General features: G+C 45.3%; 1 protein-coding gene across 2 annotated transcripts in view; it reads left to right on the top strand.

Annotated features, from left to right (window-relative positions):
- The window catches only part of LOC117051377 (protein argonaute-1), a 42,831-nt gene that overhangs the window by 14,828 nt on the left and 12,509 nt on the right, over positions 1–15,494 (top strand). Inside the window, exons 2-9 of one of the 2 annotated variants that reach the window (XM_033157716.1) lie at positions 4,011–4,200; positions 7,245–7,365; positions 8,093–8,274; positions 8,884–9,020; positions 9,897–10,031; positions 10,263–10,350; positions 10,907–11,054; positions 12,728–12,847. In XM_033157716.1, the coding sequence (XP_033013607.1) occupies positions 4,011–4,200; positions 7,245–7,365; positions 8,093–8,274; positions 8,884–9,020; positions 9,897–10,031; positions 10,263–10,350; positions 10,907–11,054; positions 12,728–12,847 (1,121 nt within the window). Of the gene's footprint in view, positions 1–4,010; positions 4,206–7,244; positions 7,366–8,092; positions 8,275–8,883; positions 9,021–9,896; positions 10,032–10,262; positions 10,351–10,906; positions 11,055–12,727; positions 12,848–15,494 lie in introns of those variants that run through there. The other variant, XM_033157718.1, reaches the window with a different exon arrangement.

Genomic DNA, 15,494 nt, shown 5'->3' with positions numbered 1-15,494 from the left:
AGTCACTCAGAGATCTACTGGTAGATTGGGATCTACCACCTGCCCACCCCTGCTCTACAGAACACTGTTTTATTCCTTTCTCCTAAGTGGTGTGGGCTGCCAATTTTTGTCTGTGGATGGGCATGCTAGTTGATGGTGTCCACTGATACATTTATTTCTAAAATTATCTCAAAGGGCAATGAGTGCTCATCATCGTCAGGAAAATCATGGCAGATAATTGCCTGGTTGTCGCCTAATTTAGTTGGGCTAAGTTTCCATTTACATCAATGGGATAGGTGAGTTACGACTTAAGTAATGACTCATTTGTCCCACTGATTTCATTGGGACCCAAATTCTACTAACTCAGTCTGGATCCAACCCAACGTGTGCTTTGCACCCAGTATCTACCATAACCACTACCAAGACCTCCCCACTAAATGCAAGGTTTTTATTTGAAATTTTAAAATGTATTATTAAATACATACAACAACATCTCATTGCCCACACCAAGCCACATTCCTCACTGAGGCTTGTAATTCATGTTGCATCTCTGGAGAGCCGTGTTGGGTGGGATGCAGGGCTGATAATAGCAGTTTATGGTATGGAGAGGGCTCTTCAGAGATGGATGCTGGCCTCTGAGTGACCTTGTAAGGGAGCAGACTCCCAAGTCTGTTCACTGGAGAAGCTGGTACGTTAAAGGGCAGGTTGAGATTGATTGCAGGGTTGAACCTATTGCATGCGAGTGACTTGACTTAAAAAGAACAGCATGCAGTTGATCCTTCCCCAATGTTATTTTTCTGGGAAGAGTAGTTGAAGAGAGCTAATTTCCCTCTACGAGATTTCCCTTCTGTACTCTGAATCATTACCACACTTTACCTGAATCTTCACATGGCCACAGAATGGAGTGGTATAAAGGGCTGTGCAGACCACAGGTAGAATGACAACATTTATTTATCTTACTGCTGTGTGTGTGTGTGTGTGTGTGTGGTTTAAAATAAAAATAAAAAATTCACTCCACAAATAAAAAGCAGGAGAGAGAGGTGGGTTAGACATTTATCACCAACGTACTAGATTTATTATTGCAGGACGTTTTAAAAGTGAGAGAATCCTTAATAGTGTTGATCATCCTGAAGTGGTACAGCTCACTTTGTATAGCCTCATGACTTGTACCACTTAATTCTGCTGCCAAGTAGGAAACAGTGCTTAGAGTGGGATAAAGCACCTGTTTTGTATGCAGAAAGGTTCCTGTCTCAATTCCTGCATATTCCATTAAAATCAATATCTGGGAGCTGTGTGTGCATTTATATCTGCCTTGGACCCTGTAGCATCCTCTGCCAAACTGGTACCCTTTCGGACTTCAACACCCATCAGTTCCAACCAACACAGCCAGTGGTCAGGAATCATGGGAGCATTGGTCCAAAACATATGGGGGGCACCAGGTTGTGGAAGATGTTGCTGCTCAGAGCAGATAATGCTATGCCAGACAGACAAATAGTCTGGCCTGATAAAAGGCAGCTCCTAAGAATATTATAAGAATGAAGTAATGAAGAGCCTTGCTGGATGAGGCCAGTGACCCATCTAGTCCAGCACCCTCTTCTCACAGTGGCCAACCAGATGCCAATGGGAAACCCACAAGCAGGCCCTGAGCCCAACAGCACTCTCCCACCCTGCAATTTCCAGCAAATAGTGTTTAAAGGCATACTTCCTCCAACAGAGGAGGTCTAGTAGTCCTTGACCCAGAACACAGCCATCAGGGCTGGTAGTCATTGATATTCTCATCCTTAGTGAATTTGTGCTACCCTCTTTAGAAGCCATCCACTTTGGAGGCCATCGTTCCCTCTTGTGGCAGCGAGTTCCATAATTTAACTGTGAGAAGAGATCCAGCACCCTCTTCTCACAGTGGTCAGGCAGGTGGCTATGGGAAGCCTGCAAGCAGGACCTGAGCACGGCAACACCCCCTCTAGTGCACACTGCCCTCAACACTGTAAATAGTACCTAGCCATAATATTTAGTGGTTATTGGTATCCTGTCCTCCATGAATTAGCCTGAACCCCTTGTAAAGCCACCAGAGAAGGTTGGAAGCGAAATCCACAGTTGAACTATGTGTGGTCTTTAATCTTCCATCATTCAGCTTTACTGGCTGGTGCCAGGTTCACTTTTCTCCATGCCGTGCATAATTCTACACACCTTACCATGTCCCCTTGCTTACTTGCCTGTTTTCTAAACTAAAAGGCTTTAAATGCTGCAACTTTTTCACACAGGGGAGTCGCTCAAGCCCCTTGATCATTTTGGTTCCCCTTCTTCACCTTTTCCTCAGCTTTACAATATCCCTTTTGAGGCACAGTGACCAGAACTGTCCTATGTTCCCATGAGCATGTTGTTAGCTGGGGCATTCCAGATGTTCTACGGAGTACAGTACAGGGTCCACCAGCCCCAGCCAGCCCAAACTATCCAGCCCCTAACATCTGGGAATTCTGCTTGGTCCGTCCCACACCCCTTTGCCTCTAGTTTTATTAGGAACCCTTCAGTGAGTTTTGGGGTTGAAATATTCATTATCTCAGGCAGATTCCTTTACCACTTTGCATCTCATGCAACACTGTTGGCACCAGGGAAATCTGACCCTTTACTCCTGTTTGCCAGAAACCATGAATTTTGGGGTTCCTTTGGTTTTGGTTCACTCTTGTTCTCCGAATCAATCTATTGTGAATCTTTGGTTTGAGCTTCCCCCCACCCTTCCAATGTTGCTGAACAATAACTCTCCAACCTTCTGGACCAAACACCTCTGTATTCTCCAAACCACCAAGGTGCATGCATTACGTCTATCTTAGCACACCACTAGTGCATTTGACAGGCCTAAAATAGCCCGGGGCAGGGGCTATTGGTTATAACTGAGCTTTTTGTTTGCCATTCCTGTGTTTAAACTTTGCAGCCAGAGGCCCCAGGAATTAGGCAGGGAACTGGGGAATTACTTTTCGGTAGGTGAGGGCCGTCCAGTGGAACTGGGTTACCAGAGAGATTGAGGGAAAGGTTACAGTGGGAGTGCATTCTGCCAGGATGAGGTGGAGATATATGACTTAAAAATCCAGTGCTGACTCCCTTTTAAGTGTTGGGGTCATATTGTCACAGGTAGTTGAACTGCAGACTTGCCATCTCTTTGGAAAGCTCTTTGCGCCATTCTTTCCCATAATCAATGTTCCTATATAGCTTAGGCTGCAGTCTTAAATCATTTACTTGGGATTACTTGGTGGCGCTGTGGGTTAAACCACAGAGCCTAGGGCTTGCCGATCAGAAGGTCGGCGGTTCGAATCCCCGCGACAGGGTGAGCTCCCATTGCTTGGTCCCTGCTCCTGCCAATCTAGCAGTTTGAAAGCACGTCAAAGTGCAAGTAGATAAATAGGTACCGCTCTGGCAGGAAGGTAAACGGCATTTCCGTGCGCTGCTCTGGTTCACCAGAAGCGGCTTAGTCATGCTGGCTAAATGACCTGGAAGCTGTATGCCGGCTCCCTCGGCCAATAAAGCGAGATGAGCGCCGCAACCCCAGAGTCGTCCGTGACTGGACCTAATGGTCAGGGGTACCTTTACCTTTACCTTTTACAACTCCTTTGGCCATGCTGGCTGAGGCTGATGGGGACCTCTGATGTTCCACAGGTTAACCACCATTGCTCTAATGCAGGCATAGGCAACCTCGGCCCTCCAGATGTTTTGGGACTACAACTCCCATGATCCCTAGCTAATAGGGCCAGTGGTCAGGGATGATGGGAATTGTAGTCCCAAAACATCTGGAGGGCCGAGGTTGCTATTCGTGCTCTAAAGCATTGGTCTTCAACTGGTGGGTCTGGGTGCATTTCCAAGTCACAGTCCGACCTAGGATGGATCACAATAGCAGTACCCCATTGTGCAAATACACTGCAACATATTAAGTAATGGGTCCCTGGATGTGTGTGTAGGCTAAAGTTTGGTCCTCAGTTTGGAAAGATTGAAGACTACTGCTGTGACATTTTAAAATATCCTCCCCTCTCTCTTTTGTCTAGCAACCGCTGCAGGCACTTACCTGCCACCCCTGCAGCAGGTATTTCAAGCTCCTCGCCGGCCCGGGATAGGAACTGTCGGGAAGCCAATCAAACTCTTGGCCAACTACTTTGAAGTAGACATTCCCAAGATTGACGTCTATCACTATGAAGTTGACATCAAGCCAGACAAGTGCCCACGCAGAGTCAACAGGTAAGGCAAGTATTAGCGTTTAGCAATTTCTCCTCTTGTCCAGCCCTTTAACTGGGAAGAAGCCAGAGGCCTTGGAGAAAATGCATGCAGAGAGAGCCCTGCATCTCTTCTCCTCCCCTGTCCGGCTAGTTCTGAGAGCCCCACTTCCAAGCACACCTGTTGCAGCTGTTTCTGCCCAGTGGGATACTTGGCACAATTTAGCTTTGCTGTGAGTGAAGTTGCCGCTTTTTGCACAGGTGGGAGTTGACCCTGCAAGCTGATGCTTGGACCGGCAGTGAAGTGGCTTTCCTGCAGCATCTCTCTCTTCCTTCCTCTCCGCCCACACTGGGAATTCGGCCTGTCTCCTCACCCCATCTCTGGCCATGCGCTGGCGGCGGCGGCTTGAGAGATAACTGGGCTTTGGGCTCTATCACTGGTCAGCTTACAGCAGCTGTGTGATTTGGCTGCGGTCCCAGGCTTTTAAAATAGCCATCCTTAGGCTTTGGGCAATTGTACTGCTGCTTAAAACTCTGCTGTTCGTTTAGTTCTTTGCTTGGGAAGGTCAGTATTGAGAGCTATCTGAATTAAAGAATGAAAATTCTGCAAGGAGCAGGTGCATGGAGCAACTGATGAAATTTTGTAGCAGTTCTCTTTTAACTTGCATAATTCTGGCTTGGCTATCCATGAAGGCGTGAGAGACCTATAGAGGCTCACTCTCCCCCGCTCCTGGATACCAAACTCAGGCTTCTGAGATGTCAGCTGAAGGCATTGTAGAGCTGGCATACTGGTCAAATATTTAAAGGCTGCTACTAGGTAGAGGGCAGCGTACCGTATTTTCCTGTGTATAAGACTAGGTTTCCCCCCTTGAAAATAATGTCATAAATTAGGGGGCATCTTATATACACTGGGCCATCTCCCCCCATTTTCTTAAATCAGAGTCCCCCAAAATAGGGGGCGTCTTGTACATGGGGGTGTCTTCTAGACGGAAAAATACGGTAATTTAAAAATAAAAATTATGGTGCCATTTGTTAGCAAGGACAGGAACATGGGCTACTTGTCCCCTAGCCTTGCAGCAGCCAGGGGCAAGTGTGCCCCCACTGGCTACCTGCTTACAACTGCAAGCATTTTGCAAATAGGAACGCAAGAAGTCATCACTGGCAAAGGCCAACATGTCAGACGAGGACCAAGGAGGGGACGCATGTCCCAAGTCCTTACTTATCCATGAAGTTCATTAGATGGACAGGTTGCACACAGCCAACCTCACCGACTTCCTGCAGTTATTGTGATGGTACATTTTTTTTGGTGGGAGAAATTTATATATCGCCCTATCGTTTGGCAAGTGTGAAATAAAAATGCAGTAACATTAATTATTACCTTTAAAAAAAACAAACAAGTGGCAGTCAGGCCAGTTACAAAAGAAAAGGAGTTAAATGGGGAAACGGTTGATCTTCTTATTTCCTAATGGCAATGCTTTAAAGTCCAACCCTCCAGATGTTGTTGGACTATGGTTCCCATACTGCTAAGGGGAGCTGTCATCTAACAACATCTGGAGGGCACCAGGTTGACCAAGTCTACTTTAAACATGCTTGACCATGACTTGTCAGTATTTGCCTGGTCAGTGTTGTGTCAGTTGCAGTATTTTTCTGGACAGGGATTGCCTGGGTACAGTTAGACGCACTCTGTGACACACTTTTTATGAGGCCACCATTGAATGCCATTCAACAACTGCGATGAGTGCAGAATGTGGCAGCCAGAGTGTGGAGGGGAATAGAACTCAAGCAGGTACACTGGTTGCCAACTACCTTCCGGGCACAAAACTATGTGCCTAAAACAACATTTAAAGCTCTGAATGATCTGCAGCCCAAATATCTGAGAGAATGCTGTCTCCTGTATCAACCTACCCTGCATTAAGATGATAAGAGGCTTTCTGGGGTCATCCCTAAATGAGATGCATAATGCAGGGATGCATGGTAGAGCCTTAATGGTGGTGGCTCCATGTCTGTGGAATGACCTCTCCACTGAAGTGCATCTCACCCTAGCTGTATATTTGAGAGGAAGGGTGAGGTATAAATGGAAATGATAAAATTTGTTTTGATGCCAGATGAAAGCTCTCTTTTTTGCATACATTTATGTAATTTCCGAGAATGATTTTTAAAAGTTTTTGCTGCTTATTTTATTCTATATTGCCCCCCTTTTTTTCTTTTTTCTTTTGGTAAACTACCCTGTGACCATTTTTGGTGAAGAGCAATAAAGAAACCTGATAAAGAAACAAATCATTTACCAAGCATTCTACATCACTTTTGCCACTTCAGGTTAACCCATCTGTCTCAGTCTAGCGATGAAAGCATTAAATTCTGTCACTTTTGCTGTGTTTCTGCAGAATTGTGGAGTTCACCTACCTCATTGGCTGCTGTGCAGTGTTTGTGGATGGGAATCTGTGATGCGGGCTGGAAAATGTCCTGTTCCACAAGTTCATTAATAAAAGTGTATGAATGCCTGTTGCAAACAATGTTAAACAAGCTTGGCAATTTCTGATGGTTTTTAAAGCTTTGTTTACTAAATTCCAGTAAAATAAACATGCTTTATTAGATTGCTCTCTAGGGCATGAGTAAAATTTTCTAATGCAATCAGGTGTTTTTTTTCTGATGCAGATCACTTTGATTTACATAAGGAAAATTTTCCAATTCAAAATTTTCCGGACGAGTCACATCACTTACGGGAATGAGGGAAAATACAAGATCAGCTGAGGTGATTGGCCAAGCAATACGAAGTTGTTGTATTAGATAGTCTTGGTAAAAGTCTAGGTGCTTAGCCTGTTGCACTCATTTACTCAACAGAGCAGTACCTTCCACTTGCTGCATGTTAAGGCTTCGACTTTTCCAGCACCAGCCACTGACCCAAATGATCCTGAGTGCTCCCTCGCGTTCTAGCTTGGCTGCTCCCAGCCCAGTCATACATCTGGTCCTAGTTTCTTACTGGAATTGTGAACCCGCTAGCCAATCCTTCTAGCTTCTCTCTTTCTTTCTTTCTTCCTTCCCCTCCCTTCCTGGTCTCTCTCTCTGCAGGGAGGTTGTGGAATATATGGTACAACACTTCAAACCTCAAATCTTTGGAGATCGGAAGCCGGTGTACGATGGGAAAAAGAACATCTATACTGTCACTGCCCTGCCCATTGGCAATGAAAGGGTAAGAGGGCAGCGTTCTCTTGGGTGGATGGGCTTCCTCAGGCACCCTCCTTTTTAAAGCCAGAAGGATCAGGAGAATTAAGAAGTTGCATTAGTGTTCCCTTCAGTCCCTACTGTCTATCCAACATGGCAGTGAATGAAAATTACATGTCAGTCACTTGACATCACCTTGATGTCTGGCGACCCAGCTTCAGAGGAAAGAACTGGGAATGTACTCCTAAGTGCGTTTCCAGTTCTTTCTCCCTTTGTATCCTGACTTGAACTCAAGCCCCTGCTGAAAGGGACTTGCAAAGCACTGTGCTTTCAGCTGGAATTGTGTTTAATGAATGCCAGAGACTGCAGGAGCTTAACAGCAACTATTTCATTGTCTGAAAATGACTATGCAACAGGCCTAACAAACTCACTAATGCAGACTTCTTTTTCTTCAACCCTTCACTCCTAGTTCTAGTTCCATACCATATAAGGCAGGGGTTCTAGTTCCATGCCATGCCATACCATATAAGGCAGGGGTCCACAAAACTCTGGACCGCAGGTGCTCCATGAGCTTCATTCAGGTGGCCCATAGCATGTCTGAATTAAATATTCATATTTATTTTTTTAAAATGGTTCCTTTATTTCTTTCCTTGTATTTTATTGTATTACAACCTGACTACTATGGAATGCAAATCATAACACAATAAAATACAATTTTAAGAAATTGAATTTATTTTTCTGTCTTTTGTTTGTAGGTTGACTTTGAGGTGACAATTCCAGGGGAAGGCAAAGACAGGATATTCAAGGTTTCAATCAAGTGGATGGCCATTGTGAGCTGGCGGATGCTTCACGAGGCCCTGGTGAGCGGGCAGATTCCTGTTCCGCTGGAATCTGTCCAAGCCCTTGATGTTGCAATGAGGCACCTTGCCTCCATGAGGTAACTTTCTTTCGTGGTCAGGGATTTAATTAAAAAAAAATTAGGGAGCATGCACACAACTCTGGGTACATCTTTTATCTTGTTTTCACACAGATATATTACATCCATGGAGCCAACATGGCCCTGGGAGTTGTATTTTTGTGGAATTTTCTGTGAGGGAGTAGCTCTCTCATGCCTCTTCACAGTCTTCAGCTGGTGTCTGAAAGAGTACAGTGATGGTGCCTACATAATATCAATAGGCAGGGTGTTCCAAAGCACAGGTGCTGCCTCATTAAAGGCAAGTGGCTGCTTTCAAATGCGGGATGGACATCGCTTGGCACTTGTGGAGGCGCAAGTTCCGCAGATTGAAGTGATTCGATTGGCATGCATGGAGCAAGGAAATCCTTTAACTTGCAACTTTGAAGACTGCCCACCCCAAGTAAATAGTGCCTAGGTATGAGGAAAGAACTGGGCAAAATTATGCTAGTGACAAATCTGTAAGAAGATTTGAGGCCCAGGGACATTCTTGAAGGGTTTTTGTGCCTCAGTCTAGACTTCAAATATCAGAGTTTGTTGTCCTATATGGGTATAGCATGGACTAATGTTCCTCTTTTTCTTTGGCCTCCCCAGGTACACGCCAGTGGGCCGTTCCTTCTTCTCTCCCCCTGAAGGATACTATCACCCACTGGGAGGTGGTCGGGAGGTCTGGTTTGGGTTCCACCAGTCTGTCAGGCCCGCTATGTGGAAGATGATGCTGAATATTGATGGTAACTAAATGCATGCAGAAATGTAACCCTGATATATAAACATCAATGTAAAACGTTCAGAATTCCCAACCAGAAGTCTGTGGCTGAAAAAGGATTGTTGACAATGCCTCTTAGGTTCTGTGGGGCCCTGTTCACCACAGGTGCCTGAATTAACTGTTGGGATAGGTTCAATGGAGAACAAGAACCCGGTCAGATGCAGCTTGCATTGTGGCGATTATTTTGACAGTTCACAGCACAGGTTTTCTGACAGCATGTATGGCTGGTGTTTCCCTAAGCAGCTTCATAAAAGGCAGAGCAAAAATGTATTATATAAACATAAGTAAACTTACCTGGTTCTCTGCAAGTGTTGCATTGCTTTTTAAAATCTGATTTTTCTAGATCATTTGAGGGAGGGGGTTCTTCTTTGGTTCTTGTTTTTATTACGTATTTTGTGTTTATATCTTGTATTTTTATGCTGTGAATGGCCCTGAGATTTACGGATGAAGGGCGGTATACTACTAATAGTAATAGTAATAGTAGTAGTAGTAGTAGTAATAATAATAATAATTAATAATAATAATAATAATAAATAATCCTGGTTTCATTATGGAGCATTTACATGTTTTTCCACTATCATTTGTTTATCCTGCAGTTTTCTCTGTCACTTTCCAAACTGCAAAAATTTCATTTAAAAATGGATTTGTTGTGCTAGGGTGACAGTACTTAAATCCATGTTAATTGCATAAACCTAAAGTTCTGGTATGCGCTCGAACCCCTCCTGCAAACGTGTGGCAGCCTGGAAGTACCCCAAGAGAAAGAGAGTCAAGAAATGACCGTGATGCTTGTGCTTCTGTTGCTTGGACTGACCTGCACTCTTGTCTGCTCACCCCACAACAGTATCAGCGACAGCCTTCTACAAGGCGCAGCCAGTGATTGAGTTCATGTGTGAGGTGCTGGACATCCGGAACATTGATGAGCAGCCGAAGCCCCTGACTGATTCTCAGAGAGTCCGTTTCACCAAGGAGATCAAAGGTAAAAGAGGGCAGAGACTCTAAAAGGCCCTAGTTGGCAAGTGGTTTTCTTTCAGGGCCACAAAGGAAATGGATGCAAAGAAAAAGGCAAAATTAAGAGAGGCAATATTTTTGAGGCCGTGGTGGAAAGGCTGGGACACCCTATCCCTCCTTTGCGTTCTCTGTTTTACATGTTGACTGGATCAATAAACTGATACATTGGTTGACATCAGATGTCTTTCTCTTTTGATAGGTTTGAAAGTGGAGGTGACTCACTGTGGGCAGATGAAAAGGAAATACCGTGTGTGCAATGTTACTCGGAGGCCGGCTAGCCACCAAACGTAAGGCTATTAGCTAGGGGGAAGGGGGAGAGACACTTGTGGTGTGTGTTTGTGTGTTTCAGGAGAGGGGGGGTGCTGTGTTACCTTGTGACATTTAGCATCTGTTGTGTAGCATTTAGAAGGAGGAATGAGAAAAAACACTGTTAGTCTGGCGATGCAGGAAGTCTTGGAAACTGACTGATGGGCACTTTCTAGGTGACTTGTTTCAACTGTCAGTGTGGGGAAAGCTGTCCTGAAGGTGGAATTAAGAGCCTGATGAAATCCTGCAACTTCTCATAATACAAATGTTTTGGAGTTGTTGTTTGTCCTGCTTTTGTTGCCCTATAGGGCAAGAGTGCTCTTCCAGGTAGCAATAATGCAGTACCATTGGGGAGGCATCACGCAACAACTGACAAAGCAGAATGATGTGTGGATGGTCCAGCAGAAATCCACCACTGATGCAGAATACAAGTTGCAGAGTACACCTGCAAAACCCATCAGCCTGGAGAGGCTCGTGGTCTTTTTTTCTGAGTTTTGTACTGGGCTCTCTAAACAGCTGTGGATTTCTTCTGTGTAGGTTTCCTCTCCAGCTGGAGAGCGGTCAAACGGTGGAGTGCACTGTAGCGCAGTACTTCAAGCAGAAATACAACCTCCAGCTCAAGTACCCCCACTTGCCGTGTCTTCAAGTCGGTCAAGAGCAGAAGCACACATATCTACCTCTGGAGGTAAAAGCTCATTTTTGGAATGGGATGAGGAGATGACTTTGAAATACCTCAAGAGCTTGCTGCTATAGCAGAAGTGTGTGTGTGTGTGCGTGTGCGTGTGTGTGTGTGTGCGCGCGCGCCCTTGCGTGAACAGTTGTGTTCTTGTCAGGGAATTGTCCCCAATGCGGTGCAAGGTGGTGGAAGGGCTCTCCGGATGCTACAGAGAGCCCCAGTCCCACCTTGCCAGCAACTCCTCCTCTGGTAGCGAAAGGAGCGGCGAGACGTCCAGCAAATGCTCTGAAACTAATTGGAGGCTCATAATCTTGCCCATTCACCATGACATTTTGAGTCCCCTTTGTGAATAATTTCAACGCAATGCCCCCTATTCCCTTCTCCCTTTCCATGCCAAGTACTCAGCACAAATTCTGCCTGCTTGGCTCAAATCAAGGGTAGGCAGGACTCAGTAGTGACTAGTGGATACATGGTGGATTGGAACACAGGAAGCTGCCAGTCACACTGGTCTGGTTCACACGTACTGGTAAAACATAGTTTGAAATGAACTATGGTTTACCATGAACAAGTAGCATACTAGTGCATGCCAGTGAGTTGCACCTGTTTTGCACCTCCCTCTCCAGAAGTGGGAAACAAAACCACAGAATGGCTGGCTTCACCTAATGTGTGAAACAGCACTCATTGTTTCTCTGCAAACTAATACTGGAAGCCAAAGTTTTTTTTTTAAAGAAACCCATGAATGCTGGCTTGCACATAATGCTAAGTCAGCTTCTCCATGGTTTCCCCCCCCTGACACTGGGAAGGGAGGAGCGCAGCTGCTGCTATTGGGCAGCATGTACTAGCACACTGCTTGTTCATGGTAAACCATGGCTTGTTTCTGACCATGGCTTAATGTTCACATGTGAACCACTGCCCAATGGTCTCTTACTGGCCCCTGAGCATGGCTGTCTCATTGGTTTGTCCAAGATCCTGAGAGGGCTGTTAGTACAACAGTTTTACAAATTAAAGTGCTCCATTATCACTCACAAAATCTATGGGAAATTGGCTCCCAACTCCAGGAGCTATTTGGCTGTATTTTGCAAGTTTTCCATAGCTGTTTTCCTCTAATGTACCACATTTTTTCGTGTATAAGACTAATTTTTTTCCTAAATTTTTGAAGTTTAAAATAAGGGGTCATCTTCTACACGCATAGTACACGGTGCATTTTCTTGATTTTGAGTCCCAAAAAATAGGGGGCGTCTTATACACGGGGGCGTGTTATACACAGAAAAAGTACGGTATATCCTGTATGAATCCCCTTCTGCATTGCAGTCCCCCAGAGAGGCCCTGTTTTGTGTTCCTCTACCATTGGCGGTTAAGCTGATTGACACAAGAATCAAGGTCTTCTCTGTAGTGGTGCCAGCTTTGTAGAACTTCCTTCTGAAGAAGGAGCGACATTCCTGGAGTACTGAGGTCTCCTTGTTTCTCCAGGGGGTTGGGGCAGGCTGATCCAGATTAACAGGAAGCTGCTGCTGCTGTTTTCCATAAGTGTTCTTATATGCTGCTGCTGACATTGATCTGAGTTTTAAGTGTGTGTATGTTTTATGCTTTCATTGTTGTCCGTTTGGAAGACCAGTATTGGGGCCAAAGGGCAAGATAGTAATAGAACAAAAACAACAATTAAAAACAAATGTCTTTGGCAGGTATGTAACATTGTGGCTGGCCAGCGGTGCATTAAGAAACTAACGGACAATCAGACCTCCACCATGATCAAAGCAACAGCGAGGTCTGCCCCGGATAGGCAAGAGGAAATTAGCCGGCTGGTATGTGCCTCTTGTCTTTTTGCTCTTGTTGGGAGGGAAGCAGCAAGTGTTTGTGAGCTTTCTGTTCTTTCGGGCTGGCAACTTGCGAGTGAGGGTTTGTGAACTGCTGCTGAGGACACTGAGAGCTTTATGACTTAGTGGTGCAATTCAAATGGGGTTGGCTTGGGCAGAGATCTGCCTCCACCCAGCCCCATAACAACTCGGGTAGTCTCTGCCAGCAGAGTGACAGCAGAGTCTCTCAAAGCCAAAACACATGTACTTTAAAACTTCAGGAGTTCTAGTTTGCTGTCAATATTTGTATCTCTTCATATCTACCAGAATTTTAGGATGGGGCAGGGCAGGAAGTATGGGGCTTTCTGAGAGTTTAGCCACAAAAGCTACAAAACCTTTGACCTGAATCCCTCCCGATCTTATGGAACCAGTCATGAAGTGATGCGATCCTGCCATTACCTGGGTAGAGCTTTCTGCAATCCTTTGACAGATCCCAGCACCATAATCCTGAAAACTGTTGGCTGCCCACACTTGGCTTAAACTATTGCCTATATTTTCCACTCTTGCAAGTAGTGTTTCTTTTTTGTCAGTGTAGCTGTTGGAAAGCCTGTTCTGTTTGGATAAATATATTTTATTATATTTATATATCATTCTTCCAGCCAAGTTTAAAACTGCTGGAAGAGAGACCTAAATTTTAATGGGAAAGAGATGTGGAAAAGAAACCCCTTGAGTTAGTTTCAGCAAGAGAGAGAGAGAGAGAGAGAGAGAGAGAGAGAGAGAGAAAGTTCTTTTAAACTTACACATTGTTGATACCTCACCCTGGGAACACTAAGTTTAATATATGCAGTGAGTCCTGTATGTTGGTGATGTGTTTGCCCAGAATTGGGCACATACGTACATATGTGGTGGGGATGTGATGTCATACAAGTTTTTTGGGGGGGAATCTTACTGGAATGTAGTAAAATACAGTGGTACCTCGGGTTAAGATCTTAATTTGTCTGTTCTTAACCTGAAACTGTTCTTAACCTGAAGCACCACTTTAACCTGAAACTGTTCTTATCCTGAAGTAAAGTTCTTAACCTAAAGCGTCTGTAACCTGAGGTACCACTGTAATAAGCTACCACATAGATCCTTTCCTGATACTGGCATTGTTAACTATATTTGATGACCAAAATTCAGATGAACCAGATGAATAAAGAGGTTTTATTGATGATATTGGCTGCAGCTAGACAGGTAATAGCAAGAAATCAGAAAACGAGAGAGAGAGAGGAACATTTCAAGAATGGAAATTTTTAATGCAGCAAAATGCCTTAATGGAAAGATTGACGAAGCTAGTACAACTGATGAGACAGACAAGCATGGAAGATGATTTTGTAGGGCAGTGCTTTGGGTTCATTCTACGGTTAGGAAGTTGTGAAACTGGAACCTCAGCAGCAGCTTCACAATAACCTTACTGGAGAGACTTGATAGTTTGATATGAAACAATACATTGCTATTCACATTCTTCCTACGTATTATGAAAATAAGAATAATGGCACATAGGGTAGCATTGTATACCTTCCATGAATTCTATGTATTGTAATTTTTATGTGTTATTATATATGAAAAATAAAAAGTTAAAAGTTATTTGTGCAGTACGTATACATAGATCAGCTGTGGGGCATTTCTGGCCTGTGAGCCTAATTTGACCTGGCAGGGGTCCTGATTAGGCATGTGAGGCCATTTGTCCCAAACTACACCTACCTGCTCCACACCTGACATAATACAGTGGTACCTCGGGTTACGAATGCTTCGGGTTACTTATTTTCGGGTTACGTACCATTTTAACTCGGAAGTAGGTTTCCTGAGCGTTCAGAGGCCTTGCTGCTGCCTGGAGCCAAGCCCTGACTTGGCCTCGCGGATGTCGGGGCTTGGCTGCTGGTATTGGTGGAGGCCTCGAAGGCCTCCCGCGACTGGGCTCCGTGCAGGGAGAAGGGACGCACGGGGCTGCCGTGCCTCCCTCCTCCCTGCTTGCTATACAGAAAGAAGTGTAAGCAGCTGCCACTTTCTTTCTGTGCAGGGAGAAGGGACGCATGGGGCTGCTGTGCCTCCCTTCTCCCTGCTCGCTGCATGGAAAGAACGGGGATGGGGCAGCAGTTGTGAGAGGCGCTGCGCTGCTGTGCCTCTCTCAACCCTGGCCCCGATCCCTGCTCTTGAGAGCGTCAGAGGCGGGCAGCAGCAGAAGCGGCGGCTGCCGAACACTTGTCCACCCGCCCCTGCCGCCTCCCCCCTCCGCCGCCCGCAAGAGCAGGGACAGGAGCCCGCAGCAGAGGCATCCCTCCGCTTGCGACTGCAAGGAAGGCATCACCAGCTGCTGCAGCCACTGCCACGGTAGCAGCAATGTTTGTGGCATACTCCTTGGAAGCTGGATTTGCTGCCTCCTTGGCAGTGCTCCCCCAATGCCGCTTCTACTGCAGCCTCTCAGCAAATAGTACAGTACAGTACATTGATTATTGCCTTCATTTTATGGATCAATGGTCTCGTTAGACAGTAAAATTGGTGTTAAATTGCTGTTTTAGGGGGTGTTTTTCATCGTCTGGAACGGATCAGTCCACTTTCCATTACTTTCAATGGGAAAGTTTGCTTCAGGTTAAGAACGCTTCAGGTTAAGAACCGA

Source organism: Lacerta agilis, chromosome 8, assembly GCF_009819535.1.
Source record: "Lacerta agilis isolate rLacAgi1 chromosome 8, rLacAgi1.pri, whole genome shotgun sequence".
In the NCBI taxonomy this organism is placed as follows: Eukaryota; Metazoa; Chordata; class Lepidosauria; order Squamata; family Lacertidae; genus Lacerta; species Lacerta agilis.
The sequence above is the reverse complement of the archived record's forward strand: the minus strand, read 5'-3'. Positions and strand labels throughout refer to the sequence as shown.